Source organism: Oryx dammah, unplaced genomic scaffold, assembly GCF_014754425.2.
Source record: "Oryx dammah isolate SB20612 unplaced genomic scaffold, SCBI_Odam_1.1 HiC_scaffold_17, whole genome shotgun sequence".
In the NCBI taxonomy this organism is placed as follows: domain Eukaryota; kingdom Metazoa; phylum Chordata; class Mammalia; order Artiodactyla; family Bovidae; genus Oryx; species Oryx dammah.
In genome coordinates this window covers 49,427,295-49,445,900 of record NW_024070201.1, presented here as the reverse complement: position 1 = coordinate 49,445,900, position 18,606 = coordinate 49,427,295, and the positions used below count along the sequence as shown (strand labels likewise).

Genomic DNA, 18,606 nt, shown 5'->3' with positions numbered 1-18,606 from the left:
GAAGAAAATAACAGTTGCTAGTAATCGCACTCTCAGCAGTAACTGCTGACAAAAAGGCCCTTTTCACGTACATATGTTTAACTGTACCTGTACCTGAACTGTGTTTGGATAATACACAGAAATTATTTTTCCTTCGTGTATGTGCTTCTGTATATTTAAGTGGGTGTTTTACACACTGTCTCTCCATTTCACCCTCCTTTCCTCTAGTGGGACGGATCAGTGAGGGGGTCTCTGTCTATCGTGACAGTCTAGCTCAGAGCAGTTGGCCCTCTCCCGCCCTCTGCATGGTCCCTAAGAGAAGCAGAGTTGGTGCATCTGCTTCATTAGAGGGAACTACTTGCCGTGTGGGTCCTGATGTTGTCCTTGCTTCCTGCATGAGCAGCTGTGCTTTTTTCCCCCAGAGCAGCAGCAGCTGGGATGCCAGAGAGGGTCATGTTAGTGACTGGCAGGGCAGCGTCCGGAGAGCTGTGGCCTTTCACGTAGTGGTAGAAGCATTGAATTCACCCCATTTCGTACTCACTTAGCTCACGGTTTGTCACAGGTTGGGGTTGTAATGCTGTGGGAGGAACAAGTGGCTCCTTCCTTTAACGTTTTCTCTGCTCTAAGCTGATCATAGACCAGGTAGAAAGAAATTCTAAAGAAATAAGGAAAATGGCCAGAGAAGTCAGATCAACTCTGTAGCTTTGGAATTCAGACAGTGAAGGCAAGATTTTATAGCTGAGCTGGTGGTTAAGCCCTGCATGAGCCCCGAAGGTGTTTTCACTCAGAGAACAGCAGTAAGGGCCAGCTGGGAGGGGCCAACAGAGTTGTGTGTAAAAGCTTTCTAACTGGGTTGCTTTGCTTACCTATTCTCATCTCATGGTCAGGAGTGAAGTCAGTTTGGACCTCTGTCTGACCCTGGGTGCATCTTCGGGGGAAATGAGGGGCTGGGGACAAGTAGAGTGGAACGTCTCTGGTGGAACATTCTGGACTGGACCATGGGGCTCTGAGGGCAGGGATGGGTTCCAGCAGACCCGTAGGGCACCTCCAGGATGGTGCCCTCCATACCTGCAGGCCTCCCAAACACCTCAGTGATGCTCTTTCTCTGTCTGTGGCCCAGGCTGAGTTAGCCGTCATTCTCAAATTTGTGCTGGACCATGAGGATGGGCTAAACCTGAATAAAGACTTGGAGAGCTTCTTGCAGAAAGGTAAGTAGGGGCCATTCCTGATGATCCTGTCTTCTGAGCTGGGGACTGCTAGGATCCTGAGTTGTCAGGAAGTTCTGGGGGTTTGCCCCAACACAGGGCACAATGTAGGTGCTTAAGGAAACGTGTGGAACGTGGAGCGACACGACTTCTGGCCATGTTGCCCTCATCCCAGTTCCCATAGATCTCCTTGCCCCTTGCAGGACATTTGTAAGTGATCATGTCTGCTGTCAGTTCTCCTGGTTTACCCCACCACCCACGCATACGTGTTGTTTTGTTTTTTACCGTTTAAACAGTCATTACTCTTGACTTACAAGCTGGAAGTACACAGTTTTAGAAAACTATTGTTCCTTACATATTGCTCATGTTCTAGGTGGGAAGGCAGATACATAAACCAGAATGTATGGTGAGGAAAAAGTGCTAGAACAGGGAGGTATTGAATCTACCAGGCATCTTGCTGGAAGTACAGTAGAGTGAGAGTGCTGCCTGTTGGGAGGAGCCATCTAACAACGACAGGTGTCTGGTGGCGGGTCTCGGCACGTTCACCCAGCCGCTGAATTTGGTGTTCCTTGTGTTCAGGTTCCCCGTGAGCAACTTTAGGTGGAGATGTTGCAGATGTGAGTGTAGAATGCAAGAGAGGGCTCTGGGCCAGGCTGTGGCCTTGCACATTGGTATATGGATGGCCACTGAGGCCTTGGGCACTGTGGGCAGAGCACGCAGGCCCCATCAGAACTCTGGGGCTTGGCAGGCAGGCGAGTGGGAGAGGAAGGAGCGGGTGCGGGAGAGGGAGCCCAGGTGTTAGAGGCAGGAGGGCCTTGTGAAGGTCACCGTGAGAGCCAAGGGAGGAGGAGATTTTGAGAACGAAGTCATGCTGGCAGTGCACAATTTCAGCATGAGGGTTTCAGTGAGGAGGCTCCTAGCTCTGACTTGAGAGGCCACTGGGACTGAGAGGAGTCCACTCAGGGTCGGCTTGAGGGGAAAAGCGTGAGCACTCGGTCCGGTCTCTGAATACAGAGTCTGGGCAGGGAAGCCCTGTACTTTGGCTTAGGGCACTGACTGCTGGATAAGCAGCTGACATATAAGTGTCTGGATTCATCCCCACTAAGGCAAGTTCTCAAATAGCAAAGAGATGCAAATCTGTCTACCTCTTACTGACCTCTCTGTGGCTTGTCTGCTCCTTCCGCTCCAGCTCCTGTCCCTTCCAGCACCATCTCTGAAGAGCTCTCCCCACCCAGCCACCAGGCCAAGAGGGAGGTTCACTTCTTAGAGCTACAGAAAGTTGCCTCTTCCAGCGGGAACAAGTATGTGCTGGGGCTCTTCTCCCAGGATGGGAGGCCCTCGACACCCAGCGCTTGGATCCCTGCCTCCAAGGGGCCAAACTCTTGACCAGCCCCTGAGTCATCAGAGAGCTTGGAGTATCTTACAGACCTGTGACGTCCTCCCCTATGTCAGGATCAGTGGGGGACTTGGTTGGGATCTGTCCTGGGCAAAAGGCTTGTTCAAAGACTGGTGGTCCCTGTTTATGGGATTTCTTGCTTTCTTGAAGACTAGGCTAAAGTCCCTTAGTGCAGTTCTGTAAAGGCAAAGAGAATGCCCTCCTTTAGCAGCTGTGGGGGGTGGGGAGGCATAGAGAAATTAAGACTTGAAGAAAGAAGAGCAGCTTTCTCTAGGTCACGTCATAAAGCACGAGGTAGCACTGCAGGCAGAACCCAGGCATTTGGGCCTCACCCTACGTGCGCACCCACAGAGCTGCCCACCCCCCCCCGCCCCGCCCCCTGCCACACCTGTTGGTTGCTTCCGCCCTCACGTCTTGGGCTCTGACCATGGCATCTGGGCCACCTCCTTCCTCAGCTTCCTCTCAGGTTCTCCAGCCTCCCCCATGGGTGACATCTTGCAGACCCCGCAGTTCCAGATGAGGCGGCTAAAGAAGCAGCTTGCAGATGAGAGAAGCAATCGAGACGAGCTGGAGCTGGAGTTGGCTGAGAACCGCAAGCTCCTCACCGAAAAGGGTAGGTACCTGGCTCGCTGGCGGACGTGTTTGGATGGGCGGCCTTTGGGATTTTCATCTAGGAAGGTGCTGGGCTTGTCTGAGGTGTGGCCCTTCTGCCTCCTGTGTTGTCTCCCCTGCTGGCCTGGGAGCTGAGCTCATCCCTGGGCCCATTGGCTGACCCCTGGAAGCTGGTGCTATCCGTGCCCCCCTCCTCTTTCCCTGGACCAGCGGCCCCTCCCTCCTCCCTCCTCGCCCCTCCCCTCATCCTGGGCTGAGTCCTGTCCTCTCCTCTGGGGCAGATGCGCAGATAGCTGTGCTGCAGCAGCGCATTGACCGCCTCGCTCAGCTCAACGAGAAGCAGGCGGCCAGTCCGCTGGAGCCCAGGGAGCTGGAGGAGCTGCGGGGCAAGAACGAGAGGTACGCTTCTCCTGCTGCCCTTCGCACCCGGTGCAGCGGCCGTGTGCTCTCTCCTCACTGCCCCCTCCCTCGCAGCCTCACTGTGCGGCTGCACGAAGCTCTGAAGCAGTGCCAGGACCTGAAGACAGAGAAGAGCCAGATGGACCGCAGAATTAGCCAGCTTTCTGAGGAGAATGGGGACCTTTCCTTTAAGGTGAGAGTTGGGGTTTCTGGTCCTCACCTGGAAGGTGCAGCTGAGTTGGTCTGGACAGTTCCCCCAGAGGGTTGAGGAGAATGTCCTCATTCCTTAATTGGCTACTGCCAGGGACCGGCTGGTGGCTGTAAATTTTGATTAGTAGTCCTGCGTTAGAGATGTGATTACTTGCATTTGGCTTGAGGAGGGCTGGAAGGATAACAGGAGCTGTCCAGACCCTGGAGTTCAGCAGGCGGACAGCAGTGGTTCTGGCAGTTTTGACCCTGGGTGACGGGGGTTCCCTTTTGTCTGTCTCAGCTTCGGGAGTTTGCCAGTCACCTGCAGCAACTCCAGGGGGCGCTCAATGAACTGACAGAAGAACACAGCAGGGCCACTCAGGAGTGGAGGGAGAAGCAGGCGCATCTGGAGAAGGAGCTCGGCGCAGCTCTGCAGGACAAGGTAGCCCTCTGCTTCGGGAAGTCAGGGCCACGGCCTTGACCACGTGCCCAAAGCTGAATGCCATTTACCTCTATGGGACCTTTGGACTTCCCTAGTGGCTCAGATGGTAAAATGTGTACCTCCAATGCAGGAGACCCGGGTTCAATCCCTGGGTTGGGAAGATCTCCTAGAGAAGGAAATGGCAACCCACTCCAGTATTCTTGCCTGGAAAATCCCATGGACGGAGGAGCCTGGTAGGCTGTAGTCCATGTGGTTGCAAAGAGTTGGACACGACTGAGCGACTTCACTTTGCACTATGGGACCTTTGGGAATTATGCTGACTACTCTTCAAGGCTTAATAGTGTGCTGTAATGGTCTTCGATTCAGTATACCTGTATATCCTGTCTCTGCTGTTTACAGGTGTGGCTCTTGGAAATGACTTCTTTCTAAGCGTCTTTTCCCTAAAATGGGAAAAAGAATTAGTAGCTGCCTTGTCATCTGTTGTAAGATAATGCAGGTAGAGCACTGAACACACATTGTCTGGTATGAAGTGAAGTTACTGAGATTATTTTGCTCTTAAGAACGCAGCTCTGCCATGTATTAGTAACCATGTAGCCCCTGGACAAGGCACTTAACTCGTCAGCTTTGGGCTCTTACTCTGTAAAAACAATAGGGATGGTAGTTGCTACCTCCCTGTCTGTTGGGTAGATTCAGACAGGCCCTGGCCCATTGTAGTTGCTTAGTAAACAGTGGGGTGAGGAGGGGCAGGGGACCAGGGGGTGCTGTGGCTACTGCTGTTCAGACAGGATATTTTTAAGCTGATGAGTGTTTGGATACTCTGAGAGCCAAGACATGACCAAGGAAGGGTATACAGTGAGGAAATCTTAAGTAAACTCAGCCTTGGAGAAGGAATGAGCAGGTCACCCAACTTAATTCAGCCTTGGGACTGGGGCTGGTAAGTGAGGTCTCCATTGGTTTCTGCCAGTTTTCCCCTAGGTTGGGGCCAGAGGAGATCTTGGTAACAAGGTAATGGGATAATAATGTTTTGTTGATGCTCACGAGGGCTTGTGTGGCAAGCTGGTGCCTGTTTCATTTCTGTTAACCTGGGGCTCTCATTTACTCCCAGAAATGCCTTGAAGAGAAGAACGAAATCCTTCAGGGAAAGCTTTCACAGCTGGAAGAACACTTGGCCCAGCTGCGGGAGAACCCACCCCAGGAGAAGGGTGAGGTGCTGGGCGATGTCTTGCAGGTAGGGACTCAGGGGCAGCGGTGACACCTGTGGGCTGGGGTGGCTGCTGACCCGTGCTCTCCATGTTCAGGTTCCTGGTGGTCCTCAATCCCCAGAGGGGCAGAGGGCACCGAGGAGTTGTGCTGATCCCTGTTTGTCTCTATTTTACCAGCTGGAAACCCTCAAGCAAGAGGCAGCCACTCTCGCTGCAGACAACACCCAGCTTCAAGCCAGGGTGGCAGCACTGGAGACTGAGCGGGGCCAGCGGGAAGCCAAGCTGCTCGCCGAGCGGAGCCACTTTGAAGAAGAAAAGCAGCAGCTGGCCGGCCTGATTGCCGAGCTGCAGGGCTCCCTGTCCAACCTCAGCCAGGCCAAGGAGGAGCTGGAGCAGGCTTCTCAGGCTCAGGTGGCCCGGCTGTCCACCCAGGTGGCCACACTGACCTCCGAGCTGGATACCCTCAACACTGCTGTGCAGCAGCGGGATGGGGAACTGGCTGGCCTGAAGCAGAAGGCCCAAACGGAGCAGGCGCAGCTCACACAGACTCTCCGGCAGGAGGAAGAGGCTGCCCAGGGCCTTCGCCAGCAGGTGGAGCAGCTGAGCAGCAGCCTGGAGCGCAAGGAGCGGCAGCTGGAAGAGGCTGCCATGGAGAAGGAGGCCACGCGGCGAGACCAGGCCCAGCAACTGGCTGCTGCAGCCGAGGAGCGGGAGGCTGCTCTCCGAGAGAGAGACGCAGCCCTCCAGCAGCTGGGGGCGGTGGAGAAGGAGAAGGCTGCCAAGTTGGAGGTCCTGCAAGAGCAGCTGCGGACCGCCCATGAAGCCCAGGAGGGTGCCCAGACCTCGCTGACACAGGCCCAGCAGGAGAAGGCGGAGCTGAGCCAGAAGGTGGAGGAACTCCGTGCCCATGTTGAGGCAGCCCGCCAGGAGCAGAGTGAGGCACAGGCCCGGGCAGTAGAGCTGAAGGCCCAGTTGAGGTCTGAGCAGCAGAAAGCAACCGAGTGGGAAAGCGTGGCCCAGGAGAAGGCCCAGCTCCGGGAGCAGGTCCAGGCCCTGGAGGAGTCCCTGAAGGCCACCACAGGCAGCCTGGAAGAGGAGAAGCGCAGGACTGCAGACACCCTGGCAGAGCAGCAGCGGTGCATCTGCAGGTTGGAGGCGGAGACGCAGAGCCTGGTGGAGCAGCACGAGCAGGGACAGAAGGAGCTGGAAGAAGAGAGAGCTGGGCGCAAGGGGCTGGAGGCCCGGTTACAGCAGCTCGGGGAGGCCCATCAGGCCCAGACAGAAGCCCTGCGGCAGGAGCTGGCCGAGGCTGTAGCCTCCCAGCGTGAGGCCGAGAGTGAGTGTGAGCAGCTGGCCAAGGAGGTGGCCACCTGGCGTGAGCGGTATGAGGACAGCCAGCAGGAGGAGGCTCAGTACGGCGCCATGTTCCAGGAACAGCTGATGACCCTGAAGGAGGAATGTGAGAAGGCCCGCCAGGAGCTGCAGGAGGCCAAGGAGAAGGTGGTGGGGATCGAGGCCCACAGCGAGCTCCAGATCAGCCGGCAGCAGGACGAGCTGGCTCAGCTTCACGCCAGCCTGGCCAGGGCCCTGCAGCAGGTCCAAGAGAAGGAGGGCAGGGCCCAGCAGCTCGCCACTGACCTTGCCACCCTGCAGGAGAAGATGGCGGCCACCAGCAAGGAGGTGGCCCGCCTGGAGGCCTTGGTGCGCAAGGCAGGTGAGCAGCCGGAGACGGCCTCCCCGGAGCTGCTCAAGGAGCCGCCCAGGGCAGGAGAAAGAGAGTCAGAGTGGCTGGAAGAGCAGCAGGGACGCCCGTTCTGCAGCACGCAGGCCGCGCTGCAGGCTATGGAGCGCGAGGCTGAGCAGATGGGTAGCGAGCTGGAGAGGCTGCGGGCCGCACTGATGGAGAGCCAGGGGCAGCAGCAGGAGGAGCGTGGGCAACAGGAGAGGGAGGTGGCACGGCTGACCCAGGAGCGGGGCCGGGCCCAAGCTGACCTTGCCCTGGAGAAGGCCGCCAAGGCAGAACTGGAGATGCGGCTGCAGAATGCACTCAATGAGCAGCGTGTGGAGTTTGCTGCCCTGCAGGAGGCACTGGCGCAGGCCCTGAGGGAAAAGGAGGGGATGGACCAGGAACTGGCCAAGCTTCGTGGGCAGGAGGCAGCCCAAGGGGCAGCACTGAAGGAGCTTCAGCAAACCGTGGAGCGACTGAAAGAACAGCTGGCCAAGAAAGAGGAGGGGCGCCCGCAGTCTCTTGGGACAGCCAGCCAAGAAGACGCTTCTGGATTGCGAACCCAGTCCAAGGCTACTGGAAAGACTGACCCGGAAGGCTCTGAACTGCAGGCTCTGCAGGCCGAGGTGAGCCGGCTGGAACAGCAGGCCCGTGCGTACCAGGAGAAGGCCTCCAGCCTGGAGCACAGCCTTGAGTCTGAGCGCGCCGCCCACGCGGAGCAGGCCAGTACTCTGAAGACTCTGCGGGGCCAATTAGAGCAGAAGGCCCAGGAGCTGGGGAGCAGTCAGGACACCTTAGCCTCAACCCAGAGGGAGTTGGCCACGCTCCGCGCCAAGGCCCAGGAGCACGGCAAAGCTGAGGACGAGTGGAAGGCCCAGGTGGCCCGGGGTCAGCAGGAGGCCGAGAGGAAAAACAGCCTCATCAGCAGCTTGGAGGAGGAGGTGTCCATCCTGAACCGCCAGGTGCTGGAGAAGGAGGGCGAGAGCAAGGAGCTGAAGCGGCTTGTGGTTGCCGAGTCAGAGAAGAGTCAGAAGCTGGAAGAGCGGCTGCGCCTGCTCCAGGCGGAGACCGCCAGCAGCAGCGCCAGGGCCGCGGAACGCAGCTCCGCGCTGCGCGAGGAGGTCCAGACCCTCCGGGAGGAGGCTGAGAAGCAGCGGGTGGCTTCTGAGAGCCTGCGGCAGGAGCTGGCCTCACAGGCGGAGCGAGCAGAGGAGCTGGGCCAAGAGTTAAAGGCCTGGCAGGAAAAGTTCTTCCAGAAGGAGCAAGCCCTCTCGGCCCTGCAGCTGGAGCACACCAGCACACAGGCCCTGGTGAGCGAGCTGCTGCCTGTCAAGCACCTATGCCAGCAACTGCAGGCTGAGCAGGCCGCTGCCGAGAAGCGCCACCGGGAGGAGCTGGAGCAAAGCAAGCAGGCGGCTGGCGGGTTGCGGGCAGAGCTGCTGCGGGCCCAGCGCGAGCTTGGGGAGCTGCTGCCTCTGCGGCAGAAGGTGGCAGAGCAGGAGCGTGTGGCCCAGCAGCTGCGAGCGGAGAAGGCCAGCTACGTGGAGCAGCTGAGCATGCTGAAGAAGGCTCACGGCCTGCTGGCAGAGGAGAACCGCGGGCTGGGCGAGCGGGCCAGCCTCGGCCGGCAGTTTCTGGAGGTGGAGCTGGACCAGGCCCGCGAGAAGTACAGCCAGGAGCTGGCAGCTGTGCGTGCTGATGCCGAGACCCGTCTGACTGAGATGCAGCGGGAAGCGCAGAGCACTGCCCGAGAGCTGGAGGTGATGACCGCCAAGTACGAGGGTGCCAAGGCCAAGGTCCTGGAGGAGAGGCAGCGTTTCCAGGAGGAGAGGCAGAAACTCACTGCCCAGGTGAGGCCCTGGCTCAGCCACACCCCTGGAGAGTAGACCTGAGAGGCGGAGACATTGTCCCTCTACATGGAGACATTGTCCCTCTACATTCTCCGGCCTCTGATCCCCGTGTGATGCCAGAGTGTCTGGGTGGCAGGAGGAGAGGTAGCTGCTAGTACAGGGTGTCTGTGGCCCCAGCTAGCCTACAGAAACTCTCAGTAGCCTCCCCTTCCCCGAAGGCTCTGTCTCTGGTGAGGCAGGCTGTGAGAGCCATCAGCCAGCCCCTTGAGGCACTCTGTCATGAGGAGGCACACTTACAGTGGAGGCCTCAAGAGCCACCAGGGCCTCCAGTGAGCCAAGATGGCATTTAAAGAGGCTGCTAGACACCTAGTTCCTTGGGGGCAGACCAGAGCCTCGGTGAGGTCAGCCCGGGAGCAGGGCCGGGTGCCTTTTGGGCCCCCATCTCATGCTGTCTCCGTTGCTCCCCCATGCGCAGGTGGAGCAGCTAGAGTTATTTCAGAGAGAGCAGACTAAGCAGGTAATACCTGAGGTCCTCGATAAATGCTGGCTGCTTAAGCGGTGACTGGTCTCGGTGCATGACCCCGGCTGCAGCTTGCCTCCGTGGGCTCCTGTTGTGAACTGTTTGTGAAGGGGCAGGGTCACGCCGTGGAACCCAGGCCGTCCCGGAGTGCGGTGTGCTGGGCCCTCTCAGGCCCTGCCCCACCCATCCCAGGTCGGCCTCTCCACCCGTCTGTACTCTCATCATCTGTCAGGGACGAGGGGTAGGGCAGGCTTCGTCTTTCCTGTACCAGGTCCAGAGACAGCCTGCCCTTGGGACTCCCAGACCTCCAAGTCCTGCTCCCAGTTTGGGTACTCAGCTGTGGGGACTTACAGTTTGGCCACAGGCCTGGTGTAGCACAGCTCCCTTCTTCCCTGCAGAAGCCAGAAAGGTGATGTGCCAGGCGGCCCCCACAGATTACCAGGGCCTTGAGCTCAGGACGCTTGCCCATCACCCTCTGGGGTTTTTAACCTCCAGCATAACAGAGATGTCTGGGAGCAGGAAGGCCAAGCTTGAGAGGAGGTGAGGTCTGACAGCCTCGCCCTCACCAGGGTGCTGCCCTAGACATCAAAGCTATCAAACTGGCATTTAGTGGGCGCCCCCTTCCTCTACCCCCTTTCCTACCCCATCATCTGGGGCCTGCTGAGGAGCTGAGCCCTCCTCTCCTCCCATCCCCTCCTCCAGGGAGCCTGAGATGATGGGGAAGGTCAGATGGAAGAGCAAACAGTTAGCAATGGAGCTCCCGCCTTTTGCCTTCACTGATCATGCTTGAGCTCCCAGAAAGCCCCGGGGGAGCCAGGAGCGTCTGTAGCTGCCATGCGCCCTCTTGTCCCCTTCCGCCCTGAGCCCTTCCTCTCTGTGGGGGTGGGGTGGGCGTGGAATATGTGTGCTACCCTGCTCTCGTCTTCCAGCTGCCTGACCCCAGTGCTAATCACAGCCACCACACCGCTAGCGCCAGCCCTAATGGCCTGTGCATGTCGAGGAGAGGTCCGAGCAGTTGGGCTTTTGCTCTGGCAGTTTCTTGCGGGGCGGGGTGGGGTGGGGTAGTCATTTGTGTGTCTGCTGGCGTTATAGACAGGGTCCCCTGTTCCTGTCCTGCCGTGGGACGGTTGGGGCTGGGAATGGCGGTGGTAAGTCGTGGTGGGGTGTCAGCTCCCGAGTGGCCCCGCCGCCTCTGTCTCTGAAGCAGGGGCTGGAGGCAAGCGCGGGCAGGTGACTCTGACAGCACTTGCATTGGGTCACGTCACTCAGGTCCTGCCCACCAGCCAGGGCGGCCCTGAGTTTCTTATGGGGACACTGGGGACTGGCTTGGGGAAACCCCATAATTTGTCTGGACCTTCAGCAGAAGGCCCCCTGAGTGTCTCTCCTCTTGCCTTCCTGCCCCAGGTGGAAGAACTGAGCAAGAAGCTAGCTGACCATGAGCAAGCCAGCAAGGCGCAGCAGCAGAAACTGAAGGTGGGACAGCAGGGGATAGGCCTGCCCTCATCGGCTCAAGGGAGCAGGGAGGGAAGCTCTGAGCCCTGGCTGGGCCACCCTGGGGCCTGGCAGCCTCAGGAGCCCTGCCTGTGTGTCTGTGAGCTCCTGAGAGACCAGAGTGGCTCGCAACCCGCAGACCTTCACTGTCTGCTGCAGTAGCCACTAGCCATGTGTGGTTATTTAAATAAAAAATTCAGTTTCTCAGTCACGCTAGCCATGTTTCCGTAGCTCAGTAGCCGTGTGTGGCTAGTGGCCACCATACTGGACAGGGCAGATCAGAACATGTACAGCTCTGCAGAGGCTTCAGCTGGGTTGTGCTGTTTAACCTCAGGGATGAGTGTTAGTGACATTGAGTACTACAGCGCAGCTGAGTGTTCTTAATGCTTTCCGTGGTATCACCTTCTTTGGTTTAATATTTGCTTTTTTGCAACTCCAGGCTTCACAGCTTTTAGTTAAGGGCAAAGGAACTTGTTCCCAGTGGCCCCAGGAGGGTCACAGGAGTGGGTGGAGCTCAGAGCTGTTTGCCCAGCTCATTGCCCTGTGCTTCCACACCATGTCACAGTCATGCTGACAAACAGGCGGAGTTCACTCCTCTCGGGGCCCTTCCTGGTGCTGGGGGGTCAGGAGGTAAGGCTGGTTGGCCCTGGCCAGTGCCTGCTACAGACTTAGCACTTGCTGGCGCAGATTGCGGGTGGACAGAGAAGCCGCCAAGGACAGATCCTGCGCCCAAGGAGTCTGTGGTCTGTCTGGGAGGCGGTGCCCGCAGCATAAATGAGCCCACCGGCTTCAGAGTCAGGTGGGCAGAGGCTCCAATCTTACTCTGCTGTTTAGTCCCCATGACCAGTGTGCTTTCAGTCTCTGAACTCAGTTTCTTCATCTGTGAAGTGGAGCTAAAGTTAGTTCCCAGAGTGGTTTTGAGGAGAAACGAGTTCTTGTGTCCTCAGCACACAGGCTGTGTCTAGACCCCTGGTGTTCCTGGGGGTCAGTGCCTTTCCTCCTGGGAGACTAGCCTCATGGAGGGAGGGTGAGGTAGCTTGTGCCTGGTGTCAAGGCAAAGGCAGGCTGCCAGAACTCTTCCAGAAAGGGCACTGTCTGGATAGGAAAAGCTCCTGTAGCATCTGGACTCGGAGGGGTGTGTGGTGCTCAGGCTGCAGCTGGGAGGGGCCCAAAGGCCTGTTGTGTGTCCTCAGAGGACATGCAGGGATCTGTAAACAGCGTGGAGCCCAGGAGGCTGGGGGTAGGTGGATTTGGGTGAGGCAGAGAGACCAGTGGCCATCACTTTCTTTCCTCTTTCCAGGCCCAGGGCGGTGAGAGCCTGCAGGAGGTCCAGCGCCTCCAGGCCCAGCTGAGCGAGCTGCAGGCCCAGCTGAGCCAGAAGGAGCAGGCGGCTGAGCACTATAAGCTACAGGTGAGGAGCCCGGCCCCAGCCCCGGCCCCTGTGCCCCCCACTTCTCCGACCCCACCACCCACTCGCCCTTCTACCCACCCAGATGGAGAAGGCCAAGACTCATTATGATGCCAAGAAGCAGCAGAACCAAGAGCTGCAGGAGCAGCTGCGGGGCCTGGAGCAGCTGCAGACGGAGAACAAGGAGCTGCGGGCAGAAGCGGATCGGCTGGGCCGGGAGCTGCAGCAGGCCGGGCTGAAGACCAAGGACGCCGAGCAGGCCTGCCGCCACCTCACGGCCCAGGTGCGCAGCCTGGAGGCACAGGTGAGGCTCCGGCCGCGCGCCGGCACACTGGCCTCCGGTGCCTTGCTCTCCGCAGCCACCCTGCTGAGGCCTGCCTTCACTCTCTCCCCGCCCCCTTTCCCAGGTTGCCCATGCCGACCAGCAGCTTCGGGACCTGGGCAAGTTCCAGGTGGCGACTGACGCCTTGAAGAGCCGGGAGCCCCAGGCGAAGCCTCAGCTGGACTTGAGTATTGACAGCCTGGATCTGAGCTGCGAGGAGGGGACCCCTCTCTCTGTCACCAGGTCAGGGGGCACCCTTCCTCCCTGTTGTCCGCCTGCTGTGCTCAGGCAGCCTCCTGGGCACTGGGGCTATGAGAGAGGAAGATGGGAACCCTTTGCCCTCTGGAAGCTTGTTCTTAGAGGAGGATGACATATTAGAGGTATTAGGCCAGATGCTTGTATGTAGCATAGCGGGAATGAGAAGAAATGAGTGGTCAGAAGAGGCTTCATGGAGGCTGTCACTCCCGCTCTTGAGTCTTGAAAGAAACTGTAGGTGTGTGTCCCATGGACCGAGAAGAGTGATAACAGCAGCAAAGGCTGAGGAGGAGCCTGGCTGGACAGTGAAGTGGGGAGGGCTTGGGCCCAGGCTGGACCCCCATTGAAGGAGGCTGGCGTTTAGACCTGATCCTAAAGGCACTGAGGGGCCTCAGAAGGGTTTGCAGTTGAGCACATGGTCAGTTTTGCATCTTAGCCTACCTATCCTGATAGGGAAAACTGAGACTTTAATGAGAACAATAAATGTATTATTATGTTAAACGCTTTATATGTGCCAGAGATACTGTTAAATATACCTGAGAAATATGAATTCATTTATCCTATAACAATTCTCTGAGGTAGAGTCTATGATTATCTGCTTTCACAGAGGAAACTGGGACAGCCTGGGGTCCCACAGTGGCAGGGCTAGGCTTGACCCCAGGCAGCCTGGCTTGAGTCCTAGCTTGTCACCACCATGGGTCTCTCAGAGGCTGTTGTAGTCAAGGTGAGAGGGGACGAGGTAGACAGGGAAGGAGAGGAGTGGGGTGTGGTTAGGGGGCTCTTGGGCTTGCAGGAAAGGGAAGAGATGGAGGCTGGCTGGAGGTTGCTCCCCCCAGCTTCGTGTTGGCTGTAATAGGAAATAGAGGAGGAACAGACAGTGGACTTGGTTTGGGACATGTCATTGTGGACTCCAGAGGGGCAGTCTGGGGCTGTGTCTGGGAGGGTCTGGAGAGCAGGGTCTGGGAGTTGCCTGTATTGAGCTCAGGGCACCATGGGGTGGGTGGGCTCACCAACGACGGAGCAGATGGAAGGCAGGGTCCCAGTCAAGGACTCTTCTTGGTACCTCCGAAAAATCAGAGGGTGGGGTGCTTGACCTGGTGGTCTTATAATAAATGTCACTGGAACAAAGGGATGGACAAAATGTGGTGTAGCCCCAGGAATGGTGTCTCAGCAGCTTTTTCCCCACAGCAAGTTGCCTCGCACCCAGCCAGAGGGCACCAGCATCCCTGGAGAGCCAGCCTCCCCCATCTCCCAGCGTCTGCCCCCCAAAGTGGAGTCCCTGGAGAGCCTCTACTTCACGCCCATCCCCGCTCGGGGTCAGGCCCCCCTGGAGAGCAGCCTGGACTCCCTGGGGGACATCTCCCTGGACTCAAGCCGGAAGACCCGCTCTGCTCGTAGGCGCACCACACAGATCATCAACATCACCATGACCAAGGTCAGCAAGGTCAGGCTGCTGGGAATGGGGCTGTAGGACAGCACTGCTTGCTTCCTCTCCAGGGCCTCTCTCCATCAGGTCTCCAAAACCGCCTCCAGAGGGGGCAGGGCTGACTGGCCCATACCCAGATGAGAGCTGCAGAGCGGTGACTTGCTTTGGCCTCCCGTAGAAAGGGGCTGGGCTGGCCTTGGCTGCCTGTTCACTGACAGGCTGCCATGCTGTGTACAGTAGCGACCCTGTGCAGGCTCAAGGGGACAACGCAGAGAAGGCTCCCAGCACGCACCCTGGGTGACAGATACATTGTGCTGCTCAGGGGGCTGCCTGCCTGCCTGCGTGGGGCTCTGGTCTTGTTTCCACATCCCAAGGAAGTTGGGGAAGAGAGGAGGGGAGCACTTCAGCTACCAAGAAACTGAAGTTCTAAAAGATGGTCCCTTGGTGTGCTTGGTCAGAGGGACCTGTGGGACAAGCCTGATGCGCTCAGGAGACCCGGGGTCCAGCTCCAGCTCTGTCCCCTGCTGTGACCCTCAGGCCAGTCACTAAGACAGCCTGAGGCTCTTGGCCCACCCTCCCTCAGAGCATTGTTAACAGACTCAACGGAACAATGGACAGGAGTCCTGACAGCCTCAGCACCTTGTGTGGGATTAACAAGGCCCATTTCTTGCAGATGGGCAGCTGAGCACCCCATGCAAAGCAGTGTGGACATGGGCAGCCATGGGATCTGAGGCGCTCTGGGAAAGGAAATGAGAGGCTTTTTCAAAAAATGTTGATATGCTTGGTGGGGGGTCTTAGTTGCGGCATGTGGGATCTAGTTCCCTGACCAGGGATCAAACACCCCTGCACTAGGTTCAGTCTCAGCTGGTAGGCCGCCAGGGATGTCCCAGGACATCAGGGCCCAGCCCTGATGCAGCAGGTGCATCCTCTCTTCCAGAAGCTGGACGTGGAGGATCCAGACAGTGCCAACGCCTCCTTCTACAGCACACAGTCAGCCCCGGCTTCCCAGGCAGGCCCGAGAGCCGCCTCCTCCACCCAGTCTCTAGCCCGCCTGGGCTCTCCCGACGACGGCAACTCCACTCTGCTCAGCCTGCCTGGCTACCGGCCCACCACTCGCAGCTCTGCTCGCCGTTCCCAGGCCGGGATGTCCAGTGGGGCCCCTCCAGGTGAGGGGACTGTGGGGGCCTGACACCCAAACATGAAACTGGAGACAGATCCTGACACAGCCAAAGGACAAGCCGCGATCCAGCACCTCACCCCCCTCCTCCCTAACCTGTTGTTCACCCAGGGGCTGTGCTAGGCAGTAAGGCTGATGTCAGTCATTCTCAGCCGAAGGCTTCATGAGGGGCGGGGGATTCCCTGCACAGGAGTGCTCCAGGCCCCTTCTCAGGTGGGGAGGGGCTGCCAGGGGGCCAGACTGCCAGGGATCTATCCTCAGATTCCTTGCCTTCAGGGAGCTCTCTGGGTGTGGATTCCTGGCCCTCCAATAGTTCCTTTTGGTGTCACAACCTCTGCATGGGACCCCAGGGAGGAGGCAGGGAGCCAGTCCCCAGGGAAGAGATGGTTGTGAGCCTCGTGCCCGTAGCTGCAGCATGGAGCAGAGTAGGACCCTGGGGTGCCTGGAGTTCAAGGGCTAGGAGGACAGGAGTGGTGGCACCAAGGCCAGTGGGGTGCTGCCTCCACCCTCTCGTGCTGGCCTTGCAGCCCTGCTTGTTGCTGTCTCCCTGCCCCCGCACAGGCAGGAACAGCTTCTATGTGGGCACCTGCCAGGACGAGCCTGAACAGCTGGATGACTGGAACCGCATTGCAGAGCTGCAGCAGCGCAACCGAGTATGCCCACCACACCTGAAGACTTGCTACCCCCTGGAGTCCAGGGTGAGCTCTCGGGTTGCCTGCCAGGGACCCGCCCCTGCCGGCTTCCCTCTTCCTCCTGGACCTCCCTCCTCAGTTTCCCGGCCTGCCGAGGAGGGGGACCTGCTTCTGGTCAACTAGCAGGCAGGGAGGAACTCAGGAGGAGGTTCTGTGGAGGGCTGGAGTTTGCAGAGGTCTCCTGGGACGGCTCCTGCGGCTCTGGTGCAGGGTGTAGGCAGGAAGACAACAGGAGGGGAGCCGTTTGCAATCGGAAGGCTCCAGATGCCTGGCCAGTGAGGAGTTCTAGGGCGGTCCTGCTCCATCTCCAAACAGCTCAGGTCCACCGACCACTTCTTTTACCCCACACAGCCTTCCCTGAGCCTGCCTGCCATCACAGATGAGGATATAAAAACTGGCGACCCCCAGGAGACTCTGCGCCGAGCCAGCATGCAGCCAACCCAGATAGCTGAGGGCGCCGGCATCACCACACGGCAGCAGCGCAAGCGGGTTTCTTCAGAAACCCACCAGGGTCCCGGCACACCCGAGGTGGGTGGCTTGGACTTTGCTCTTCTCTAGCGGCCGCCACATCTGCGAGTCTATTAGCGGCGAGTCTTCTGGTGCAGGAGGGAGGCAGGTGCTGGCTGGACGCGGTCCACTTGTCTCTCGTGTTCTGGACCTAACTGTCCTCTTCCCCGTAGTCAAAGAAGGCCACCACATGTTTCCCGCGCCCCATGACCCCCCGGGACCGACACGAAGGGCGCAGACACAGCACTACCGAGGCCCAGAAGAAGGCAGTTCCAGCTGTTAAACAGGTTAGCCGGGGGTTGAAGGGAGAACCTGGAGGGGCCCAGCCAGCTGAGCCCTAGAGCAACTGTGTGGCCAGTGGTGCCCCCAGTCTGACAGCCTTTCCCAACAGGCTGACCGCCGCCAGTCTATGGCCTTCAGCATCCTCAACACGCCCAAGAAGCTTGGGAACAGCCTTCTGCGGAAGGCAGCCTCAAAGAAAGCCCCCTCCAAAGCCTCACCCAATCCCCGCAGCGGGACCCGCCGCTCTCCGCGCATCGCCACCACCACAGCCAGCGCCACCGCCACCCCCCGGGCAAAGGGCAAGGTGCGGGCACTGACGGGAGGGTTCGGCTCCTAGAAACCCAGTAAGGAGCATGGGTGACCCCCACCCAGTGAGTAGGCCCCTGGAGGGCGAGGGCTGAGAGCAGGTGCTCCCCTCCCCTCTGGTGAGCTGCTCCTCCTCGAAGAAAGCAGAGGATGAAACACCCAGAGCTGCTCAGGTGAAACCAGCCCCTGCAAGCCTTCGGTAGATTGGGTCCAGGGCTGCAGCAAGGAGACCACCCTAGTCTGGGCATGGGTCCAGGGCTGCAGCAAGACCACCCTAGTCTGGGCATGTGGGAGTGGGAGGGGGCGCAGGCTGGCACTGAGCAGCTGTCTCTTCTCTTCCAGGCGAAGCACTGAAGAGCCAGTGCCAGTGGGCGGCCCCGCTGTGTTACCGATGCTGCCCTCGCCTGGCCCTTCTCCTTCTGTCCCTTTCAGTGCCTTCTCTCAGCTCCCAGGCCAACAGTGGCCCAAATCCTCGAGACAGTGATGCCTGCCCACACCCTGGCTGGGACCTGGACCATCCCCAGGTGAACAGCTGTGTCCTCCAGAATGGCCCAGAGCCTGGGCAGTCTGGGTCCTCTCCCTGCCTTGCCTCCTGATGTTTTCCTAGAGTAAAGTCACTTCTCCATCGTAACCAGATTTGAGGCTGGCTTTGTGTGGCTGGGTCCTTGGGCCTAGCCAGTCCTCCCGGCCTCTGGATCTAGAAGGGACCATTGGAGGAGCAGGCCCTGGCCCCTGCTGCTCCTGGCCGCTGGGCCTCGCAAGGGCCCTTGCTCTTGAAGTCCAGGACTGGGCACTGACCTAGTGGGAGCACCCCACCCCCAGTGCATCCATCCACCCAAGGACCCAGTTGCCCAAAGGATGCTCTTTTCGAGGAGAAGGGCCCTGCACCTTGGGGGGGTGGGGGGCAGCCCTCAGTGGCAGCTCCCATCGCCCACCCTCCCCAGATTTGCGCTGGGGTGGGATTTGGAGTGATGGGAAGGTTTTTAAGGGCCAGAGATGGATCTTTTCTAAATGTTATTACTTGTAAATAAAGTCTATTTTTTCTCCCTTGAATGCCAAGATGCCATGGTCTGTGTTGGGGAAGCACGGAGACTCCAGACCACCTACCTTCTCTCAAACCCCTCCTCCTGGCCTCTCTGGGGCCACAGGATCTTGCACTGAAGCTAAGTTGCTTCAGTTGTGTCCAACTCTGCGACCCCATAGACGGCAGCCCACCAGGC

General features: G+C 58.8%; 1 protein-coding gene and 1 long non-coding RNA gene across 13 annotated transcripts in view; one reads left to right on the top strand and one right to left on the bottom strand.

Moving 5' to 3' along the window:
* Window positions 1–18,439, top strand: part of NUMA1 (nuclear mitotic apparatus protein 1) — a 69,479-nt gene extending 51,040 nt beyond the window's left edge. For 9 of the 12 annotated variants that reach the window (XM_040258717.1, XM_040258718.1, XM_040258721.1 and 6 more), the window contains 20 exons: window positions 1,100–1,187; window positions 2,374–2,485; window positions 3,036–3,193; window positions 3,474–3,591; window positions 3,667–3,784; window positions 4,082–4,222; window positions 5,328–5,450; window positions 5,602–9,000; window positions 9,476–9,517; window positions 10,925–10,993; window positions 12,312–12,422; window positions 12,505–12,723; window positions 12,827–12,984; window positions 14,185–14,440; window positions 15,360–15,588; window positions 16,161–16,297; window positions 16,643–16,819; window positions 16,972–17,085; window positions 17,190–17,384; window positions 17,729–18,439. In XM_040258717.1, coding sequence (XP_040114651.1) covers window positions 1,100–1,187; window positions 2,374–2,485; window positions 3,036–3,193; window positions 3,474–3,591; window positions 3,667–3,784; window positions 4,082–4,222; window positions 5,328–5,450; window positions 5,602–9,000; window positions 9,476–9,517; window positions 10,925–10,993; window positions 12,312–12,422; window positions 12,505–12,723; window positions 12,827–12,984; window positions 14,185–14,440; window positions 15,360–15,588; window positions 16,161–16,297; window positions 16,643–16,819; window positions 16,972–17,085; window positions 17,190–17,384; window positions 17,729–17,740 — 5,976 coding nt within the window. In that variant the 3' untranslated portion in view covers window positions 17,741–18,439. The remainder of the gene's footprint in view (window positions 1–1,099; window positions 1,188–2,373; window positions 2,486–3,035; window positions 3,194–3,473; window positions 3,592–3,666; window positions 3,785–4,081; window positions 4,223–5,327; window positions 5,451–5,601; window positions 9,001–9,475; window positions 9,518–10,924; window positions 10,994–12,311; window positions 12,423–12,504; window positions 12,724–12,826; window positions 12,985–14,184; window positions 14,441–15,359; window positions 15,589–16,160; window positions 16,298–16,642; window positions 16,820–16,971; window positions 17,086–17,189; window positions 17,385–17,728) is intronic. The other 3 variants (XM_040258726.1, XM_040258727.1, XM_040258728.1) reach the window with 3 other exon arrangements.
* Window positions 17,187–17,742, bottom strand: LOC120876729. The gene is made up of 2 exons (XR_005724197.1): window positions 17,660–17,742; window positions 17,187–17,626 (listed from the first exon to the last, which is right to left on the bottom strand). It is a non-coding gene; the product is annotated as an uncharacterized LOC120876729 (long non-coding RNA).
* Window positions 18,440–18,606: the final 167 nt, after the last annotated feature.